This window comes from Lissotriton vulgaris, chromosome 2_1, assembly GCF_964263255.1.
Source record: "Lissotriton vulgaris chromosome 2_1, aLisVul1.2, whole genome shotgun sequence".
In the NCBI taxonomy this organism is placed as follows: Eukaryota; Metazoa; Chordata; class Amphibia; order Caudata; family Salamandridae; genus Lissotriton; species Lissotriton vulgaris.
The window spans coordinates 1,797,693,822-1,797,718,213 of record NC_141687.1 but is presented as its reverse complement, the minus strand read 5'-3'; the positions used below and the strand labels follow the sequence as shown (position 1 = coordinate 1,797,718,213).

The window sequence follows — 24,392 nt, the reverse complement described above, 5'->3', positions numbered from 1 at the left end:
CATTCTGCCCTTTAAAACTGCCTACTCTCTGATAGAGGGATTTATGGCCCGGATGCCCAGCTCATTACAACACTCCAACTCATTAGGCTGGACACCTGCTTGACCCCTCATTTTCCAACTTGAAGAGCCTGTATGCAAATGAGTCAATTCCTTTATCTTTGTCCGATCACTTCGCTGTACCTTTTTCCCTCTATATCCCTTGGGTGCCCCCGAAGTGGAAGGACCAGCAAGTCTCCTTTGGAAGGGGCTGGTCAAAACTCAATGTTTCTGTTTTGAATTCCACCTTAGAGTCAAATTCCTCAACCATGAGCAACTCAGTGGAATCCGACTCACCGATCATTGATAATTGGCTTCAGATCTCGCTTCACTCTTTAATGTCTAATAAAACTAAGCGCAGGAAGCATCACAGAATGCTTCTTGCAGCACCATCATTTCATGATGCCTTGCACAAAAATAAAAAGATCTGTAAATTCTTGGAAAGAGTCTGTCGTAAGTCCTACAGTGAAGAAGACAAACAGAAGCATAAATCAGCTTTAAAGAACTATCATAAAAAGTGCTGCTCAACTAGAGCCACTTTTTATTCTGAAAAAATTTCAAGAAGTGAAAACATTGTTGCCCCCCATCGCAACCTCAGTGTGACGAATTAGGTAGCTTTTTCTCAAAAAATGGTTGTGAATATTCATGCTTCTTCTTCCTTTACTCTTGACTCTAATCGCTGTCAGTTACAACCTGTCCTGCCTTTCTCACTGAACTCTTTTCAGCCTTTGGGCATCCTGACTTTTTCATCGTTTCTTACCGCTACAAATCAGGCTCACCTTTGGACTCCTGTCTACCTTTGATGTTTCGCAAACTTGCCCCACAATCTCTTGATCTGCTTACTAAGTTTCTGAATGCACCACTCTTAGAAGGCATTGTCCCTTGAACTTGAAAACACACAATGATCATGCCCCTGCTGAAAAAGCCGAGCCTTGACCCTTTCACCTGGTCCAATTATGGGACAACCTCCCTTTTACCTATTTTGGCTAAAGTTCTGGAAAAACACATTAATCGACAGCTTACACTGCATACAGAACTGAAACACCTGCTCCAGCCTGCACAATCAGGCTTCAGAGCAGGCATAGCCATAGGGGAGAGGTTGTGGTCTCACGTCTAGCCTGCTCACTTTGGAGCTGGGAAGCCAAGTTTCGAGCCCCGGGGTCGACTCCACATCCTGTGATTCTGGGCAAATCGCTTAATCTCCACGTGCCTAACAAACAAAAAAATTAATGTGTCCTTGTGTAACGTAACTGGTGCTCATGCAAAGCACTCCAATACCTTTGGGTCGAATTTGTGCTATAAGAACAGGGGACGGCGATGGGTTCCAAATTTGCTCCCTTGTATGCGAACCTCTTCATAGGGTGGGTGCAGCATGCATGGTCAAGAGCAGCCTCGGACTGGTCTGGACACATTCAGTTCTGGGGCCGGTATATAGATGATATCATCATCATATGGACGGGCACAGTACATGACCTGACAGAATATTTTAACTTTCTCAACACCAACACACTCAATGTCCCCTTCACCCTTGAGATGTCCCAGTACAGAATATATTTCCTAGATATAAAGCTGTATGTCTGGAACAACAGAATACACAGTACATTGTACAGGAAAGACTATGCACTGCATCTTACATTTCAGCATTTCTCACCCAGCATCAACTGAGAAGGCTATCCCATATGGTGAATTGGTATGCATCTGTAGAAACTGTAGTGAGGATGTAAACTTTGAGGTACAAGCTAAATTGGCTATGGTCAGACTCAGTAGAAGAGGCTATGAACAAAGTGTGTTGAACATAGCTAAGAACAGAGCAAGGAACCTTAAGAGGAGCGACACACTAACAAGCAAGGCTAAGGATACCAGAAAGGGAAAGGAGAGACTCTCATTCATCACAACGCACTCTACACTCAACCATGAGGGGTTCAAAATACTATGCAAACACTGGTCACTAAGACCATCTATGACCTTCAGCAAGAGTAGAATTATCAGGGTCTCACTCTCCCCCAGCTATACACTCTGCAAAACACCACAACTACAAAGCTGGCTGCACAAACCATTAGGATTCTATACCTTCAGCTCATGCAACATTTGCAGCCTAGGGTGTAACAAGACCACCACCTTTAGGTACAACACAGGCATGCAACACAGGATACGTCAATTCATCAATTGCCTTACCAGTTTTGTGATCTACATACTAATTTGTGGTTGTGGAAAGATATATGTTGGAAGCAGTGTAAGACAGCTCAAAACACGCATCCAAGAACACCGCAGAGCAGTCTTAAATGGGGACACGTCATATGCATTAGTCTCACACACTTGCAAGAGTGGAGTAGATAGGATGAAGTTTTTCTTCCATGGCATTGATGTTGTGATGCCTAACAAGAGAGGGGATGACAGGGAACAGACTCTCAGACAAGTGGAAAGCAGGTGGATCTACATCCTATGCTCTTCCCCATTGGGTCTCAACAGTGACAATGAAATGCACTACTACCTATAATTTGTCACTATTGTACCACACTGGCAGTCTTATAGGAATGTGCTTTGTTCAGAAACTCTAGGATAAATGACACACCAATGAAAATTAACCATGGCGTAGTCGGGTGCCACTGCTAGGGGTCTGGCACACCATGATGTATTTCATTGCTTTGTGAACATTTTGACATGTCAGCCCAGTCTATGAGATTGTTTGGACTGGGCTTTCTGGTTACCAACATTGTTTCTTAGCAACAGCATGATACATTACTCTACGTCTGAATTATATACCACCTTTGTGTTCCTGTGCTATGTCCCCGCCTTAGAGCTGATAAACACCACTCAATGACAAGCCTCTTAAAGTTTTGCCTTGTACCCCTGAAAAAGTAATTGCATAATATTCTTATTGTCTGAATCGCATACCCTGTGAGACACTTGCATGATCTATTTCTGTTTTTTGTAATAGGCAGGAATGGACCACATGACGGCTGTTTTAAAATATATATGCACCTGTACGAATTCTGAACCTCCCTAGTTCTCGTGTTACTGCTCACCAATAATGTATTGGAATATGATGTACCACAAGATAGTCACACTGCATACATGTATTTTTCCAATGTATCTGTACGAATTCCGAATCTCCCTAGTTCTCGTGTTACTGCTCACCAAGAATGTATTGGAATATGAAGGACCACAAGATGGTCAAACTGTATACATGTACTTATCCAATCATGAGTCTTTCTGTTGTACGGTTAGATGTACGAATTATAATATAATTCTCCTGTCAATTTCCCTTTACACCTGATGACTTCTCTCTTGTCAGATTCACTTTCCACCTAATTCCACGTGCACTTTTACTCACTGATTCCTTTGGGCCACCGTAATATTTTAACAGCGTTCCTACTCTGTATGACTATAACAACTGACAGTCTCACTACTATCAAGCTCTTTCTGAATTAGCGACTTTTTCCATTTATTGTTGGTTTTTATACCGCTCACCGGCAGACCAATGATTTCAACCTTTACTATTGGTCTTGCACACTAGTAGCATGGCCGTCTCCCGACACGGGGTTGTTGGCTAGACGTGCACAGGAAGTGACACTAACCCGGAAGTATAGCACGGGTTCCTTACTAAACAAGCATTTCCAATGCAATAGGTCTCGCATTATTAAAGTTTGAGCTATTGGTGTTGCATTATTTAAAATGCCAATAGCTCAAACTTTAATAATGCGAGACCTATTGCATTGCAAATGCTTGTTCTAATTGTATTTTAACTCCTATTATACACTTTTGTTACTCAGATACTGATTGTTATTCATGCCTCGTGCATTACTTTCTTTAGAGAATTCACACTGACACTAAAGATTTTTATTAATCATGCAATAGAAGTTATTGACTGACTAGAGTGTTCTCAGGGGGTTCAGCTGCACGTGAATGGAATGCAAGGCTGGAACGTTGTGGATATAGGTTGGAGCTTTTCTTTAGTGTACGAGGAGACATTAGTTGATTGCTCCCGTGGACAAGTAATAAACTTAACGTTAATCAAGGAACCGGCACCTCGTGATTAGCCATGCTAGACAAGTCTGATTGATTGATTAGGGGAGAAAGGTGTGATGAGTCTTTGGGTTAGGATGTGCACATTTATTATTCCAAAACAGTTACTGGCAGAGACCATTACTTACACCCACCTCTGCAGTTTAGACTATAATTGCCAAGTTCTTCTTATGTCATGACTTCACTTTTTGGGGCAGAATAGCGTTTTAGCAAAATGGACGATACATTTTGCTTTTACACCGAAAAGATTGGCTCAGAACATAAACTGCTGTTTGTTATGTAACGGGGTGTTGTACTTGGTAGCCGTTTGGGAATTGAATGCCACACTCACCGAAATCTCAGCAAGGTGCGAGTAAAACCGTCAAAGCAAGGATCCGCACACAATAGAAACTACTTCTGGTAGCGACTGTGCTGGATAGAAACACAACGAATGGGTAGAGGGAGGGGCATAAAGCAGATGTGACGTTCTATGACTAATGTAGAGATCGAGTGGTTGTGGTGTGAGGCAGCGCCACACACGCTGCTTTCGCGGCACAGTCATGTTCCGCCTTTATCGTGAGAGATGCACTCAGAAGACTAACTCCCATTCATATAAGCAACTGATGACTCCCTTCTTATCTAAATCTAGAATGTATCACTTCGACAAACACGCTGACTAGAGTCGTTAGTTTCTCCCTGCTCAGTTACTCAATAGCAAATCAATTATAACTCAAACAATACTTAAAGCAAGACCAATTTGACGGTTCAGTACACCTTATGGTTCAAACACAATTTAAATTAGCGGGTTACTCTGTCTCTCTTTTATGTATGCTCCGTTCACTGAGGAATGGCGGGGATAAACAACGTTTTACAGTCTTAGTCCCATAACCAATGAACAAATGACAAGACGTGCCTCCAGCCAATCCCGGAGTAAATACGTTTGCCAATGCCTCAAATTCAATTAACGATTTTAAAGAAACCCTCCCAGATTTCCTGAAGTGACTTGACATCCCTTAGCCAATGTGAATTTGAGAATATATCATTTAGCCAATCCAAGATATCCATACTCGCCTTACCGCAAATGAAGTATGTTTCCGGTTATCCTTTGGATGAAACAACTGTGGTCTCGCGTGCTGTATATTACCGTAATTAAAGGACAAAAGCTCCCGTGATAGGAGTAAGCTGATAACGGGGTTCTGTCTAAAAGAGAGGACCGTCCAACTAGTTTCTTGACAGGTGGTCCTTTTACTGGAGCGGCTATGGAGACAGCTAATTGTTCATTGCAGGTGAACCGGATGCTTCTCGACCCAAAGTTTGAAAGTTACAAGTTATCGCTGGATCCGTTGCCCTGCTACACTCTGCAGCTGGACTCAGGTGGGTGCTGTCTGCACAGCTATCAACAAACAAGGAGGGTCCATCCACTGAAATGCCTCCTTCCAGCAAGGAGAACGAGGCAACAATAACGAAAACCGCACGCACACAAAAAAGAAAAAGGGGCGGGAACAGGATACTGAATCCAGCCCCTCCATGACTCCCTGACCTGCCTCATGGTTGCCAAGGCAATATTTCTAAAAATATTGTCGTGCTACCGTAAGGCAGGTCATGGAGTCCTCGAGAGGCGGGATCCAGAGCAGACAAATCTGCTAAACAGGAGCTTTTTCCAATGGCAGGCCTCCGTTTCCAGAGGCCTGCCAATGGAAAAAAAGGGCGTGGCTTCACGCCATACTGAAATCCCCTGCTCACAATAACTCTTTCCCTGCAGCAGGGCATGCCCTGCAATGCAGGCTTCGACCTAAAAAGGAATCGGGATGACTGGGAGAGATTACTCCCTCCCGGTAGGATCAGTCACCACTGGACACAGCTCTCATACGATTTACCTAACACAAGTAAGCAAGGGGGCGAGCCATGCACACGACGCCTCATCAAGCACTTAGCAGCGGTGAGCGCGTGGGCTTATCATCAGCCGCAGATATAGTGGCTGGTGCGGGATACCGTTAACAAGAAGTGTTTTTATAACTTATAAAATAAATATTTCTGCTAATTGTTATGTTTTATTACATCTTGTGGGCGCATAGTCTGAGCTGGGAATAAGGTTTCTTGACGTCAGTGATGCCCCGCATCATACTGAGGTTCGAACGCACTGAGTTTGTAGTTTAGGGGCCCTGACATATTTTCTAGATTGCTTTATGGTTGCTGTAACCTGATACAGGGCTGAACGTGCACTATAGCTAGTTCTCTTGCACCAGTCACAAAAAATAGGATCGCATTGCAGTTCAGAACCACCGCTTACTACATGCCGCTACTTAGGCTAGGTTTTCTTCAAATAGATAACCCTTAAGTCAGTTACGGATTTCTTCAATGCTTTTAATTTTTCACTTGGGATCCCATATGGATATACTTCTGTGTATTCTTTTGATAAACTTAAGTACAATGATTCATCGCAGGTGCCCTGGGGTCTCCCCCGAATGGACCAATAGGTAGTCCTTCGCAACTAGAGCTTGGTTGAATGAATTATTCTCATGAATCACACTTTGTGTATGCAATGGGATTTTTCTTTATTTATTTCCATTGCCTAGGTAAACTCCTCCTTATCTACGCCCGACACGCACACGCACACGCACACCTTGATGACCTACATAAGCTCCTCTGGCGAGAAAATAGCACTCCTAAATTGGTAAGCCGACTCTAGGACACAACAGTATTATTTTTTTCTGCATCGTCTCAACTTTACACGAGGTCATAGTGATGTATTTCCTCTCATGCTGCGATCACTCAAAGTTTTTTTTAAAAGCTCACCTTTCCGTACACACAATCAGGCTGGCTCACCAGTCGGGTTAACTTTCTATTCTTACTCATTTGCTTAGGTGCACTGTTCTGATCTTATCGGACACTCTTCACCGTAGGGTTTGAATCTCCCCTTCCTCATATTCTTTGAAACTCAAACTTTCATTCAACAGCATGGGTTTCCCTACTTACCGTCCAAATGGTTTGTCTTCCCTTGGAGTACTCTTCCCCTTTTTTCCTGTGTTTCTTCCACCCAGAGTACCTTAAACAATAGGCCACTTTTAACTTGTACTCAATGTTTGGTTAATATTTGGATTCTAATATGTTTATGTAGTGCATGATATTGCGGCCCTGAAGAAGTCCATGTGTGGGTGAAGCGCGTTGGCTGTTCACCTTTGAAAACCAAGCACATCTGTATTAAAGATACATTAAGGCTACAAACAGCAATATGGACTTATTGTTTTTGTCTGTATACAGATTTTGTGGATTTACTTTGTTTACATATTGCCTCTCATACCCCTTGAATGAATGTTTAACTTTGTGGTCATGTGGCAGCTGGCCATCTGAGGTGGGCAATATTCTGGAACCTACGTGACATGACTTGGTAGTGCAATCCTCCGTAACCCGGCTTCCCTTTTTCTCGACTAGTCTTTTCAATCTTTATGTAAGGCCACTTGCAGATATTGTGGAAAGCTGTGGTCTGAAACTAATTTGATACGATGACAACACCCAGGTTGTGTTTTCTCTGTCATCTAAAGAGAATCAGAGGCTTTGAACTTGGATGAATGCTAACTCCCTTAAGCTGAATGGGGATAAGACTAAGGCTCTGCTGGTGGGCAACCTCCCCCATCTTTGGGGGCTCCATCTGTGGCCTGAAGCAATGGGAAATTATCCTACTTCAGTACCTGTGCTAAGAATCTTGGTGTTTGGCCTGATGAGAGCTTTTCTATGAGTCATCATATTACCAAGCCTGCTTCCACCTGTTTTGGCATTCTAAGATAGCTCCTGAAAATTCTTGGATGTCTCTCTGTCTAAGCCCAAAGAACTGTAATCCAGACCTCGATTACCTCCAGGCTGGACTATGGTAATATTCTCTACCTAAGCATTTCGAAGGTCCTGCTTAAATAGCTTCAGATGGTGCAAAATGCCACTGCAAGACTTTTAATACAGCTTCCCAAATTTACGTCCAAAGCTAGCCTTCTCCATGTACTTTATTGAATACCAACTGAAGGACAAGTGCAACTTAAAGTAAATGTTTATATAATTCTGGCCCCATCTATCTCATATCCTTGATGTCACTGTATTAACCTAATCGTTATCTGTGCTCAAGTAATCTCGTTCTCGCAGTTATTCCCACAGTAAGGAAATCCTGTCAAGGAATCCGAGCTTTTTTCAATTTAGGTCCTAATTTGTGGAACTATTTACCCCCATCCATAAGAGCATGTCATTCTCTCTCGGTCTTCCACAAATTGTCAAAAACTTGGCTGTTCTGTGATGTGAGGAGGAGCATGGTGCTTGGAAACCCTTTTTGAGTAGCCATGCACTCTACAAATCCATATAATAATAATAAGAATATACAGAGCTAGCAAAAGCACTACCAGAGTCTTGGGAATCCTCCTTTGGTTGAGCTAATAAAATCGGCAAAAACCTGTTATTTTCAAAATCTCATAAAAGTTTAATATTGATGGGTCAGAGATCCACTCTGGGTTATACTGAGCTCGTAATATTTTATTTTCTTTAACACGTTTTTCATTAGACTAAGGGTTCCTTTAGAGGCTTTCAGAGGATGCTTAGTGATGGAGAGGAGTACCTTAACACAACAGGAAAACATGTTGGGTCCAGTGGAGCTTGAAACTTGGACCTATGCAGTCTGTCAAGGACTCCGGGTGGCGCACCACTGAAAGTCAAAGAATATATGGCTATGGGAAAGGTGTACTCATGCAGAGGAACAGGCAGCTGTATATGCCAGAAAACAACAGACATAAACAGCATACACCAAATAAACAGGATAGAGAACGCGAAGCAACCTTAATGTGAACAAACAGCGAAACAAACCAACAAGGGACAAATACACTAGGTTACTATGGAGCAGTAAGACGCAGAACTTCTCCCAGCAACAGGAAAACACACTGGCTTTGTGCAGCTTACTCTTACAGATAGACACCCTGAAAGCAACGCAGGGCTGGGAGAAATCTGCGGCAAGCTGCACAGGAAAAGGACACATGGTTTTGTGAAAGCAATGCAGGAACTGGGCAGAGAAATCCCATACATGGAGGCTAAAACTTCAATGCATGAAAAAGGACCTTCAGGCAATGGGAGCATATACGCAAGCTCAGGAGAAAGTCACATTATTGGTAATATTGAGCACCACAAAACTAGTCACAGCTTTGTGCAATTCCCTGCTTTCACAAGTCCTGGAGGAAAGAATCCAGTGCTGAGGAACATCAGGACTACTCACATTGAAAGAAATATGCAGTGGATGTGTATCCTATTGACAATTTGGCAGTTCAATATGGAACGTGTAGCCCATGGAAGCAAAGTCGTGTTTTACCTTGTGCAAGTTTGATGTGGAAAGTGGGCAGACGCCATACAGGAACTTTGGAGAGGTTTTGGTGGTGATTTCCAGGCTGTAGTTGGTCCACGTATAGTGCTTCACAACAATAGAATCATAGCATGCAAACCCTCACAAACTGTTGATGTGGGATTGACTTTCCAGACCAAAAATGGTAAAAAGCCTTAGAATAATGCAAAATAGTGCTAGAACTGTTTTGCATTACTTTGCATCAAGGAGGAATACTATGAATGGTACACGGTTGTTCCCATGCAGTCACATATGGCTTTTCGCACAAACCTCTATTTACTAACATTTATAGACAGCAAATTGCACCAAAAATAATGCCTGTTTGAGGCTGGCCTTACCTTGGAATAATGTTTTCATGGTATTTTGTATTGGAATCAAATTCTTTCAGTAGAAAAAGTATACTTGACATCACACGTACCCCTGAACTTTGGCGCAAGGGACTTTGGTACTGCCTTAAGTGCAGCAGCATATAGCAAGAGACAAAAACAGCACCATATCTTAGCAGATATGGCACAGTTTTGTTCTTTCCCTTTCAGGCAACACAGCAACATTGGGTTTAGTGCTGCATTGCATTAGAAATTAGTCTTCTTCCATTATTTTTATTTGAGCAAAGAAAAGGTGAAATCAGCTTTGAATTGCTATAAAGGGAGGACACTGCTTACTTACAAAAGGATGTCTAAAAAAGGGACACATAATGAAAAAGAAATAAATTAGTAACATTTTACCACCCGAGCTCTAGAACTGAAGTGCATTACTTTAGAGGAACATGTCCAAGGGTCATATGTATCAAACAATGATTTTGCGATTCTCGAATAGCGATTTTTTGAGAATCTCTATTTGAGAATCGCAAAACGAGATGTAATTAAAAATGTGAAAATATTTTGTGCTTCCTTGACATTCCTTAATTGCGACTCGCAAATTGCGAGTCGCAATTAAAGAATTGCTTCCCAATCATTTCTATGGGCCAAGAGGCCCATAGGAATGATAGGGAATTGCGTGCGCAATTTGCGAGTACCCAATAGATACTCGCAAATTGCGCATGCAATTTCAAGGGTGCCAGGGTGCCTATAGGACATCCTGTTGCACCCCTGAAATGTGCATGTGTGCACATGTGCACATACATGCCCTAAGGACATGTATGTGTGCCACATGGCTCTTTGAAAAATGCAAAAAAGTGAATTTTTCAAAGAAATCGCAAATTACCACCAACCTGAAGTTAATGGTAATTTGCGATTCCTTAAGCTAAAATCACACAACTTTTCGATTACTTAAATGCATTTGCAAAATAGGATATCGCTAATTTTGTGATTCCCTCTGAGAATCGGCCCGTTTGCGAATGGGAATGGGCTTGATACATATGCCCCGAAATGTGATCAGGCAAAATGTTGTCACTCACAGTGCAATAAGAGACATGGGCTGACCCATTGCCACAAGCCACATAGTGAGGTTGGCAGAAGCAAAATGTGAATGATATTTGAGCAGACCAGTGGATGAAGAAGGCTTACCCAAAGTTCTGTATATAGGTACGTATTTTTTATTCAGGAATTTAATGAGGCTAGTGAGGCAGTAAAAGGTCTTTAGGATAGACCTGACAAAGCAATAGTAATATGTTTGGTGGGGCAGTCAATGTCTGTGAAGACAGAATCGGGCTGTTTGCAACTGGGAAATTGCTTTTTCTAATGTACAAAATGCAAAATGCAATTTGGTAACTTCTTACTGGATTGCAATTGCATTTACGATTCAGTATTTAGAAATTACATGGTTTTGTTGTCCAATCCAAATATCAAATTAGTATTGTATGTTTTACAACTGAGCTCCGGTTGCAAAATAGTAATAATTTACCACCATTTTAAAAGTGGTGGCAACCCATTTGCAAATGAGTAGGGATCCCCTTGGGACCCCTTCCTCTTTGAGAATGTTGAAAAAAAGTTTTAAGAGCAGGCACTGGTCAGATGGGTCACAGCCTGCACTTAAAATATGAAACTTCAAAGGCTCATTTTTTTCTTTTAAAATGCATCCCGTTTTCATTTAGGGAGAATGGGCTGCATTTATAACAAAAAAGATTGCTTTATTAAAAGCAATCACTGACATGGTGGCCTGCTGACCTCAGCAGCCCACCATCCCTGGGATGGGTGTGATTCCTAATGGGTCCCAAATTGCAACCTACATCATTAATGTCATGAGCTAGGTCGATTTGTGACCCACTAGGAATCGCAAATTAAGAAATAAACATGTCATACATTTATAATACTGATTACCAAATAGCACTTCTTAAAAAAATGCTATTTGGGATCGTTATTCTAAAGATACATACATATGGGCCGTAGTTTTTACTTCCCTTACCTGTTCTGAAGAAGGTGATCAAACACGAACTCGTTGGTATGATGGGAAACAAATGCTAAGAATAAATAGACCTCATTTTGGTGCACTGTAAGTCTTAATCATTCATATTATATGATCTGCAGCACAGGTAATTTACATGCTTCTTACCTCACCTGCTCAGTAGACCTTGTCAAGATAAAGTATTTTGTCACAACCAAAAAAGAAGAAAAAATGCAAATAGTAATGCAGACATGCTGCTTTCTAAAGCAGTGATGTCTTGTTCCTGGGCAGATGATTTCATGACTAGGAACTTTTCTTTCTAGATGAAGGATGTGTTCTTCTTCCTGTTCTTCCTGAGTGTGTGGCTCATTGCCTACGGTGTGACGACTCAAGCCTTGCTTCATCCTCATGACTCTCGAGTGGAGTGGATATTCCGAAGAGTTCTCTACCGTCCCTATCTTCAGATATTTGGACAGATCCCACTGGATGAAATAGATGGTAAGTACCGCAAACCTTTAATAAGTTAGGTTGTGAACATGTTTGATAAGTGGCACATGACGTATCTTCATTTACCACTCTACTGTAGTGCAGTGGTGCTAACAGGTCTTAAATACAAATACAATAATGTTGGACAAACATCGACCTTTCAGTGTAGTCCTGCAAGGTAGGATGAAACTTGTCATGGTTTTGAAGAAGGAAGCAATGCAAAAGTATTAAATTGCTTTGAAAAATTGTAGCTGGTAAAAGCTGTGATGATATCCATATTTATACTTCTCAAAAACTGGGAATTTACAATGAAAATATCCATGAACAATTGGGTGCTAAAATGATAAATAAAGATTTAGTCCGGGTAAGCCTGGAAGAACTTTTCACAGTTTCAACAATTGCTGTTAAAAGTGTTGAATAAGTTCCGGGTCATAAATTATTACACTTTTTAATTTTAAGTATTAATAAGCCGTCAGTGCTTTGCAGTGTTGTAGATTGCTTTAATTTGTGTGATGACTGTGATTGTATTTCTTCACCAGTCAGTTATTGCGTTTTTGGTGTACGCTGTGAAATTGTTGTGAACAAATCCTTTTATGTACTCTGATCTTAGGATATATTGTACAGAAGTTTCACTTCTAATAAAATCTATTTAACCTCGAAAACAAGCATGGACAAAGCCAATCAGTCTGGGTTTAACCTGACAATGCATGCAAACGCAGGCATGTAGAAATTACGCTTCCAGGTTATACTGTGCAATGGATACACTCCAATGACACAAAGAGTTCTAGTCACAGAGTCAAATACACATGACTATATTTACTCACATGCATATTTACTACTGCACACTTGTATCGCTCTACTCTTTTTTTACAATGAACTATTCGAAGTGTAGAATTATATCTAGGAGTACACTTGCATGCTTTCACCCTATCAAATCAGAGAGTGGAGCCTTCTTCAACAGGATTTATGAGTATAATGTAGGCCTGGGTGCGATTTTTCAATTTGCTAGAGGAATCGGAGAAATTTGGTGATTCTGCATTACTCTTGTAGCTCGGAATTAGTGATCAATGCCTCAGCTCCGCCAGCGGAATCAATCTGCGGTGAGTGTTTTATCTAAAACGGGCTGGAAGAAGGAGAAGGCCCACTATGTTTAAAACTCACTGCAGATTAAAGTTTAATCTACTGTGGCTTCTTTACATAGAGGGGCTGCTTCCCCTTGCGGCCATGTTTACAAACCAAACCGCCTCAGTGCACGCCCCTCAGCACACTTAGATACTCTGCAAATTACTGCAGAGTAAGTAAGGCAGAGGTCTTCAAACTGTGGGGCGCGCCCCCCTGGGAGGCGGTGCCCTGTCCCCACGGGGGCGTAAATGCCTCAGTAACAACTTGTAAACGAAAACGACTTAGAAGAGTGAATTTGATTATAAAACGCTCTTCCAGGCTGTCTTTATTTACAAGCAGCAGCTGAAGTACATGACAGGAACAAATACATCATTAAATGGAGCATTCTATTCTGGAACAATTATGTGATATTTTTTCACCTGCAGGTAAGATAAATGAAAGATAGTTTCAAGATAATACTCATGAATCCTCAAATGGTTAATGTAATCACTGCTGATGTTTGTGTATGAGGCCAAAGAGTTACAGAAATGAATTTTGGTGGGCGCAGTGGGGAAAAGGGGCTTGTGTCTATATAGATCTACGAGGTCCAAGCCTGTAACAGAAATCACTGTGAATGTACATTTTTTTAATCATTTTTTAAAAAGTGCATTACACCCATTCTAAGATAGGCTGCTGCAGAATGGTTTAGTCAGAGCCACTGGAATTAGGGTTGACAAAATTATGCAAGAATAAAAGGCAAATTTTGTGGAATAATGTGTCATATTTTTTATAGTATTACTTCATTATTTTGTACTTTTTTCACAAGGTAATACTGTTTGGGAAAATATTTTACCTCATTAGTACCAGTTTAACAACCGAATACAGAGATCAACAAATGTAAGGTGACAATTTAACCTCTGTCAAGGGCCTTCCGTTGCGTGGGACTACATATCACCACATTTTAGTAATTTTTTATCCATTTGAGCTAGAAACAGCTTTTTTTCTAAAATCTGCAGTTGATGCACCAGATGATGGATTATGTGTCCAATGTGGCAGATCCATAATTATCTGAAAAGCCACAAAATCGCATAATAGCGGTGGCTCTGGGTTTAGGGCCAGATTCATGAAACTTAATTGCGCTCGCAAAGGGCCAAATTATGAGAATCTGGCCCTTTGCGAGCGCAATTTTTGCATTTGGGATTCATCATCCCAAATGCAAAAATCGGTAATAGCGAATTCGCTAATTTGCGAGGAATTACATTTAAGGAATCTCTATTTGAGATGCCTAAATGCAATTCATTAACCATTTTCAAATAGCGAAATCGCAATTTCGGGCCGCTATTTACCGCGAGGTCAAACCTCGTGGTAAATAGCGAAAACTTAGAAAAATGCTTTTAAATGCATTTTTCTAAGTTGCATGTTGCACACATACATGTCTTTGGACATGTGTGTGCGCAACACCAATGTAGATTACCTTTCAGGGGTGCTACAGGGTGTCCTTTGGACACCCCTAGCACCCTTGAAATCGCATCCTTATTTGCGATTAGCAAATTGCTAATCGCAAATAAGGAATAACTCCCCATTCATTCCTATGGGCCTTTAGGAATAAGGAATGTATAGGAATCGCAATTTATTTTGCGATTCCTACATGAATCCCGTTTTGCGAGTCTGTAATAGCGATTACTTATGAATCGCTATTACAGACTCGCAAAATGTGTCTTTGATGAATCTGGCAGTTAGTGTTTAAGACAAAACAAGCCCTTTGCATTTTCAGTGATAGGTAATTAGACTGTACCTAATGCAAGCATTTTTATAAGTATCGATTAAAATGACACTTTACAGAACTCAACACTCTTATGTCACATGTCATTATGAAACTTCCAGTAACTCCATAAAATAAAGCTTATCCTGGGTCACAAGAAACCCATACATTTGGTAATTAACCAATTGCACACATTTACATTTCTTTCTGGTAGCAGGAACCTTGGTGAGAAGGTCTAGTTCTTCTTTACCTCGGTCCTGTGGCATAACTAAATCATGTTTATAAACGCACTTCTAATCCTCATATTAAACTTGTTTTAACGGTATACATACTAATTTATTATTTGCGTACTGAATCCAACAAAGAAATCATCAATATCCAATATTATTTGTCACACAAAAAATGTGGACTTCAAAAATACACTGAGAATATCAGGAGATGTAACTTTTATGTGTTGTGAAATTGGGCCTTCACAGGACCATGTTGGCATGGTTTCACAGTTCTGACATATAGACTGGGATTGGAGGGATAGGCCGGGGGCACACAGGGGTTGTGGTGCTTGTGCAGCCCACCAGGGGCTTGCCAGGTCCATTCACTCGAAAGACATCAAACAGCTTCTCCAGAATGCTGCTATATCCAAATCACATTACCCAGAGGTATCTTCGGGTGTAATGTGATTGTCTTAGGAGATTTCCAACTCTTGCAGCTGATCAGTTAATTCAAGTAAGGTGGTAAAACCCTGCTCCCAAAACGGCATCTTTTGCACCCTGCAAGGCATTTTCCAGTGCTTCTATGGTATATCCCCAGTTTCTGGAGATGACTGCGACCGTGGACTATGAGTACAAGAATTACAACAGTGAGAGATTACTTCCTTCCCTCCATTGTTTACATTATCCGATGATGATTTTGTAACCTTTAATAACGAAGATACGTGATGCGGTGTTAATTTTTTACACAACCTGTGTCATTGATACATGACGATCCTGTCTTTTTACCTTTGGCAAGTATACCACTATTCTGAATGGTGCCACAAAGCTTAGTGAGCACAAGCCCAGAATTCTAGGCAGAGTTCTGTCATATGAAGGTTTAGTGAGCACAGAATCTAAACCATTAAGCACAGCCATGTTAGATGAATACAGCAAGAGCATGGAACATGCTTGGATCACTGTATTCCCTTATGAAAATTTGAGTTAGAATGCAGCCCGTGCCATTAAGTTGAGTCTTCCAATATCAAGGTATAGAGAGCCCAGACAATTATTTACTAGGCTTGGCCCTCCAATTCCATCTCTCAACACATAAGTCTTATACAGATTTTGCGTGTGGACAGACTTAAACCTCTTTTCCCAAAACGCCTGTACAATGACTAAGTTAGGACAAAGTATGAGTCATTAGCTGTGTCCAGACTTCCTGATGCTTTATTACTAATGCACCCAAGAACACTGAAATAGGAAATAATAAAGACTTCTGTGTTCGATAAACACCAAGTCAGAGACGCAGCCTTTAATTCTCCTTATCTGAATGGTCACTCTGTATTTTTCACCTGTTGCTGGATTCCCTATTTTTGCTGGTGTTAGACCTCTCTGCACTTTAGCCCTGCTAATCAGTTGAAAAATGCCTACGCTCCTATTTTTAACATGGTCAAATTGATGAATTCCTAATAGGTATATTTAACCTTCTTACAAGCCCCTCGTAATTGGCTCAAACTGTACCCAGTACTTATAAGTTAAATGTAACGAGTGGGCTGCAGCACCTATTGTGCCGCCCACTATAGTGACAGTTAAAACATGGCTTCAGGCTTTCCCTAAATAACCTGACTGTAGCAGTGTAAAAACTGCAATTCAAAATAAACCCTTTTGACAGGACAAACCCTCCTTTCAAATATTAATAAGTTGTATTAGTAAGTCATCCCGATGCAGGCGTTATCACCTACAAGGCAGAGTGCATGGAATTAAAAGTATGACATGTAGAAATTTAATGTTAACATTTCCTTAAAGTGACCAGCACCCAAAAGCTATTTTTCACTGCAGCATCCCTAGTAGTCCTATGTAGAAAACAAGAGTACACATTAAAAATCCTAATTCTGTATCTCGGGAATGGGACCGACTTGCAACCATTTTTACTAGTTATTTAAAATCCAATTCAATGGTGAAGTCACATTGTATTGAATATTAAGGAAAACTAACTTTTAGGAAGTTATCTTTTCACTGCCGGAAGTTCCTGCAGGCTAATTTGTCTTGGCTATCAAAGTTCTTCCAGCCACTGATTACTGTTTGAGTAGATGTGAAAAGAGTGTAAAGGCCTATCAGGAAAAAACAAAAGTGTGACCGAATGGGCAGAAACAACTTCTCAGAGCATCCTTTTCGACATTACAGGATTAAGTCCTGATTGAATGTCAAAACTTCCTTGGCAGGTCTGCTGTGTTTATATAAACGCTTTGGGGAGCACTTGAAAGGAACAGAAACAGAATGCCAAAGTAAGTCGTGTATATCTACTGTCTGGTTGCCTGAAAACCCAATTTTTAGGTCGAGCTGGTGTTTGCAGCGCGAAGCTCTGCTTTCAGCGAAAGACTTATGTTATCCACTTGCTGGGAATGTTAGACAGGGATGGGCACGCGCAAGCCCTCGGTGATTTCACCTTGTGGACATGTTTCTGCTGGCGGGCTTGCATCACGTGTGCAGATTCTGCTCATCGCCATCGCTCTGCTAGAGGCAATAGCTGTGGGCGCGCTTCCGCAGACGTGTTAGGCTATAGTACATTTTAATTACTTTCTTGACGGCAATCGGCAGCGCCTATGGAGCCCCCCAGCCCTTCTGACCTTACCAGGCTGCTCTCCGGGGGACTCCATCTGTGATGGCAGCACTTCTCCTGTGGGGCTTCCCTGGACTCCCGGGAACCCTGCACTGCTGTTGGCGGCCTCGGCCGCATTCCTTCATTCACCCGGCCCCCTTTTGGAATCCGGGGCTCTCCTCCATTTGGCCGCCACCGCTCATGGCGGCCTCTCCGGCGCACACAACCAACTCCCGGCCGAGTTGCGCGTGACGACATGGGGCTGCAGTGCTGAGTGCGGTGGGTCAGGTAATACGGCTATGTTATTAGTGGTGGGAACGCGCGGTGCGGGGAAGGGGATGCATGGAGGTCCGGGTGGGAGAACATGTTCGAAGCGCTTAAATAACTTCCTAGAGCATCAGTCTGCTGTTTCAAAGTTCGGCTGTTTATGTCTCCCAGTTTTAATGGTGATTGCTTTACTGGTCCCGGAAGGATAAAAGGGTGAGTCAGCCTTGCACGGACCGTGAGATCAACGGTTGTGTTATAGGCACTGAGCGCTAGTGTTTCCTACGGGCACCACGGCACGCGGGTTGTGTCACACGCGTGCATGTCCTGGGGCTGTTGTGTCACTGTCGCTTCAGAGCTGCGCCCAGAGGCCGGTACTTTCGAGGCACTGAGCCCTTCCTGTTCTGGCAGACTCGCTTGCAAGTCGAGGCCTCGCTTCTGTCCGCTATCTACTGCTATCGACGGATTCCAGTCGCCACAGAGGCAACGGCCATATCTCTCGCCTTGATACAGAAATATGAATTTATTAGGGGCAACAAATAGTGCCAAATACTTTTGTAAACCAAAATTAGGCATAACATGCATAGTACTGTAGTGTAGTTCCTAGTTTCCCACTAGGCCCTGCGCATTGGAATAACATAAACAGTAGTATCGACGTGGAACTGCGGATATTCCAGGCCTCCACTGACTATGCTAAACTTAATTGGGTTGTGTTACCAACTAGCTCAGAGGTCACTGGAAACTTTCTTCTCTGCATAGGAAGTGATCAGCTTCCTTGGCACAGACAAGAAGGGATTCAGTTTTCCAACAACCGTGCAAGATGACAACTTTGCTCCTCAGATCAAGAGTCGATCTCTAGGGTCGTGTGAAACAATAGACATAGATTTCACTCAGTCAGTCTAGTGCAGTTTACTTTCACGAGATGTAGAGAATAGAGAGACGGGCGTTTGTCAATAAAGGGTTAACATTTATTGAACAGTCTTTCTTCTCGTACAAGAGAAATGTATTGCCACAATTGCAATAATTGTTATTATAAAAAGTACGTACAGTAAGATAAGTATTGTGAAATAGAACTGTAAAAGCATTGATATGGTTTCTTAGCCATACAATGGTTTAAAAGTAATAAAACATATATACAGTCATATATACATTAGGCTAACATACTCAACTGGTGCTTCTAACTAAGCCTACCCCAGTGTGCCTGACCTAAGCCTAACACGTGAAAGGGGAGTAAGTAAGTAGCTTTAAGTTAAGTTGGTTTTGCCAAGGTTTGTTTCAAGAATTCTCGTCTAAGGGTTTAGTCAACACCATACCTCTGAATAGAATGATGGAGGATTGGTATCTCCTTCAGGGGTCTCTCTCGATATCCCAGTCACCCGCGAGGGTAAACCGGAAGCGCCGGGACTGGATTTCTCTGCACGAGAAATGCAGCGGCTTCTCTTCAGCGCGTCGAGGAAGGAGGGGGGACAGCGTCCGCGGGCAGCTGGAATCTGCTGGATGTCTTCGCAGAGGACGGCTGTTCAGCTCCTTAAGCGTACTGCACCATAGTTCGCGCTGTAGCGGCGATAATGGTAATCAGCAGCTTCACCACCACAGGATAGCAGGCTGCAGCGACAGAGTGCTAGATTTACCAACACAGGGTCATGCAGGCAGCTGGCATCAGCAACAGGCAACGAACTCACATTGCTTAAGGCAACGTTGGTAATATTTATACCTGACAGGTGCCGGGTTTGACGCAAGTTTGCTGGACATAAGACGTCAATTAAAGATGTCACTAGGAAGTGACAGTTATCAGTTGCTCATTAGAGTTCCATTACTAATCAAAACATAGCAAGCGGGGATTTCCAGGTTTGCTAAGTTTTTATCTTGTTGAAGAACTCGGAGTGTTATCTAGGAATATCAGATAGTGACTACTGCTCTGTCATTGCACTAATTGGTCGCAAAGGAAGTAGCAGAGAGTCATGCTGGAATGTGGCTCTGTTCGTGTGAGGCCAGAGATGACTTTTCAGAAAATCGCACTTGAACGGTTATGCCAATATAGGGAATAAATGGATTTATAGCCGAATAGGGGCATAAGGTCACAGTATCGATCAGGAACCTAGATAAGCACTCAACAGTACGGTGCTTTCCACACCAAAAACCGCAGGGCTTACATTTGCAGGTTATGTTCTTCCCTCCTAAGGTTCCGAAGGTCTGGCTTGCCGATGTTTACTGGGGTAACTGTGTGAAGTGGAGTTCTTACTGCACACATTGTCATTATTCGATGTGTACCATAACTGGAGGTATTGCACGTGTCATGGAAATAACACAGCCTTCCATAACCGGGGCCTACACGTCTTAAACTTCTATAAATGAATCGACCTCAGTCCAGCATTCCTTTGTTTTCCTATAACAAGAACCTCTTGTACCTCTGTCTTGATGGAAGTCTTCACCCCGGCATCAAAGTGTGACTGTAGCTGAGGGCAGGCGCGAGGATGTTCTCCCCTCATCCTTTCAGAATAATTTAATTCTTATACGTTTTTGCCAATGAAGCACATGCTTATGTACCAAAGATGTCATTTGACCAAAGGGAAGGGTCAGAACAAACCTTTGTTTTACTTTATAGTGCACTTAACTCGTCGTCAGCCCACACAGCCCCTGGCGGCTCTCAATCCCTCCTTCCCACCCCCACATAGCATTCAGTGAGCTATGACAGCCCAGGCACAGACTGCTGACATGCGCCCACCTTCAACTTGGCGCTTCCAAGGAATAGACCTACATTCTTTGCAAATTCACAAGCAGTCTTGCTGTGTTATGTTTCGTTACTTTAGCATTTTTGAAGCGCAGTGTTTGGCTTCTTGGCGATTTCCTTGGGTTTGGTGGGAAGTGAATATGGGCTATCTTGTAGTGCTTCTACTGGCTTGGCTAGTCTGGAGGTGGTGAGGTGCTGGAGAGAGGCAATGGGCTGGTCTTCTAGCGTCTTTATTTGTTATTTCCAAGTATATCGCCCTGTCAGCCAAAACTGGCAGAATCTCACTTATTTTACAATAACAAGCAACGTATTATTGAAAATTCTAGTGTAAAATCATATATCTGTGATAGGCCCTGTTTGGAATGTCACAGCGTGAACCAGTAGCAAGTGTTTTCTCTTGCAAAGTTGGTACACCACGCACACTTGGGGATCGCTTGGCCACAACCCAGCATATTGTTCCATGTTGTGCTGTTTTGCTACCCGGCTGCCCTCGTGCGGAGCTCCCAGATTAACGATTATCGAACGAACTTTGGATCAATTCCCTATGATATCTGAATCGACCGAATACTGATTGAGTGCATGACGCCGCTATCGGTGCAGACTCGATACCGTCATTGCCTTAATTAACCACAAGACCACACGGAGGACTTCTGACCCTGTGGTTCCCTGCCCCTCCCCCTGGTCCTGATGAAGACCCCGCAGCAAGGTTAACTCTTCCTGCAGTTTCAGAGGGTCGAAACGTCGACGGCCTTTCCAATTGCGGCAACCACACACTCCAAAATTTGTATATACACTGTACTTTGTGTTGTATGCCCTTCTATAAATAATGTCGCCATTTTTTATGGCAGCTGTTGCTATACGAATTATAGCATGAAAAGTGTTCTGAATTGTTGATTTTACTGTCACATAATCCCTTCACTTCCCTACCTCTCCACTATCACTTCCCCTTTCCCTCCTGGGGCACTGTATGACCTCAAATACAGTTGACTGTTTGCTATGCTACGTGTATTCATTACACTGGATCCCGCAGTGAATAAAACTTTGCGGATCTAAATTATTGTTTTGGATTAATTCTTATGAATTGCATTATATGTGCCCTGTCCACACTGGGACCCCTTCCTCCTAGTACTGAGTGCCAGGGACTGGCATCTGTGCCCTGCTGCCAGGGTGTGGCTGTTAGCTAGGCTTGTGAGAAGCATACAGTGCCCAATGCAGTGACCGCTGTGTGCATACAGTGCCCAATGCAGTGACCGCTGGGTGCATACGGTGCCCAATGCAGTGACCGCTGGGTGCATACAGTGTCCAATGCACTAACTCCTCGGTGCATATGGTGCACAATTCAGTGACCGCTGGGTGGATACGGTGCCCAATGCACTGACCGCTGGTGCATACGGTGCACAATGCACTGACCGCTGGGTGCACACGGTACCCAATGTACTGACCGACGGGTGCATGTAGTACCCAATGCACTGACCGCCGGGTACATACGGTCCCCAAATCAGTGACCGCTGGGTGCATACAATGCCCAATGCAGTGACCGCTGGGTGCATACGGTGCCCAATGCAGTGACCGCTAGGTGAATACGGTGCCCAATGCAGTGACCGCTGGGTGCACATAGTGCCCAATGCAGTGACCGCTAGGTGCATATGGTGCTCTGGACATTTTTTCTCACTTTGTTAAACAGGTGCAGCATAGCCCGCCATCTATCACCCTCACTCTATCCATCGCCCTCAATCTATCAATCGCCCTCTATCTATCTATCTATCTATCTATCTATCTATCTATCTATCTATCTATCTATCTATCTATCTATCTATCGCCCTCACTCTATCTATCGCCCTCACTCTATCTATCGCCCTCACTCTATCTATCTATCGCTCTCACCAAATCTATCTATATATCTATTGCACTCACTCTATCTCGCACCTTCACTCTATCTATCTATTTATCGCCCTCACTATATCTGTCTATCTATTGCACTCACTCTATCGCCATCACTCTATCTATCTATCTATCTATCTATCTATCTATCTATCTATCTATCTATCTATCTATCTATCTATCGCCCTCACTCTATCTGTCTATCTATCGCCCTCACTCTATCTATCGCCCTCACTCTATCTATCTATCGCCCTCACTCTATCTATCTATCGCCCTTCCTTTATCGCCCTCCCTCACTCTATCTATCGCCCTCACTCTATCTATCGCCCTCACTCTATCTCTCTATCGCATCACCACAGCATCACCACAGCATCACTCAGGGGCACCACAACATCACTATGCGCTACCACAGCATCACTGAACGCCACAGCATCACTCGTCGCCCACACAACATCACTCAGCACCACCACAGCATCAATCTGTGCAACTATTCAACAACAACTGGTTCAAATATGTTCTCTCAATGTTTCAAGCTTTATTACAAATATCACAAAAAATGTTAATATTTCACTTCTGTTCTTGGATTTTCTTCACAATAAAATACACAACATGATCTTCACAAAAGTTATATACAAAAGTTTAAGCTATTGCCATTATAAATTACAATAACTTTTATTTAAGTATTAATTACTTAAAAAAATTAAAAGCCATTGTTATTTGTATTATCAATACATTTAAGTCACGTAAATACAACATATTGCTTTACAAATGCTATAGGTGTCACATTTGTGAAAGTTAAAACTATTGGCATTGTAAATGACAAAGCTATACATTTAGCTATTTTCAAAACCAATACATAAATAAAAAATCTGTCATTTACAATACCAATTGCTCAAACTTTCCTAATGCGAGACCTATTGCATTGCAAATGCTTGTTGTTCTACCAAACTTCTTTCTCTAGGTTTTACATATAATAGTTTGGCGGGCACTTAAAAGTAAGGGACACAAGATGCCTAAACAATTCCTGTGCATCCACAGTCTGGTTGATTGAAAGCTCCACTTTTGTTGTAGCAGATGTCTGTCTCAAGGTTTATTCTGGGTACAGTGGTTTCCCCAAAATGGATTTTAGTGTTAGATGTGAAGGGACACTAGCACTGCCATAGCATACGCCCCACAAACACCACCAGCAATCAGAACTCAACTTTCTTGTGGCTGAAGAGTTTCTCCGTCTTGAAAATTTCCCAAAGTGGGTAGGACTGACCCGGTAACATTTATCCCATTGGTAAGGGAATGCCCCAGACTCATTACCACCCACTAGCTAGTGCTAGGCATAACTGTGGCACCTCCAAGCACTCACTTAAGTTCACACACAGATCCGTGGAAGAACGGAAGAGGACTGCACCTGCTGTCTGTCACCTGAGAGGAGTCCTAAAGAACTGGACCTGCTTCATTTTGTACCCGCGACAAGGAAGTGGGCTCCTATTAAAGCTACAGGGACACAACAAGCTACAAAAAGCAGTTTTCAGCAACTGCCCAGCTGGCACTTAGACCTCGACTTCGCTGAGGTCCTAGGGGGCTTTAGACGTGTACTCCTGTGGTGGGTTGTGACTTAAAGGACCAAAGTCAGAAGGTAACATCTGTGACCAGGATGA

The 24,392-nt window shown here is 42.5% G+C and overlaps 1 protein-coding gene across 1 annotated transcript in view; it reads left to right on the top strand.

The window, feature by feature from the left end:
- TRPM5 (transient receptor potential cation channel subfamily M member 5) overlaps window positions 1-24,392 on the top strand; it is a 545,198-nt gene that overhangs the window by 303,846 nt on the left and 216,960 nt on the right. Inside the window, exon 18 of the mRNA XM_086956260.1 lies at window positions 12,052-12,226. Within this exon, the coding sequence (XP_086812386.1) occupies window positions 12,052-12,226 (175 nt within the window). The remainder of the gene's footprint in view (window positions 1-12,051; window positions 12,227-24,392) is intronic.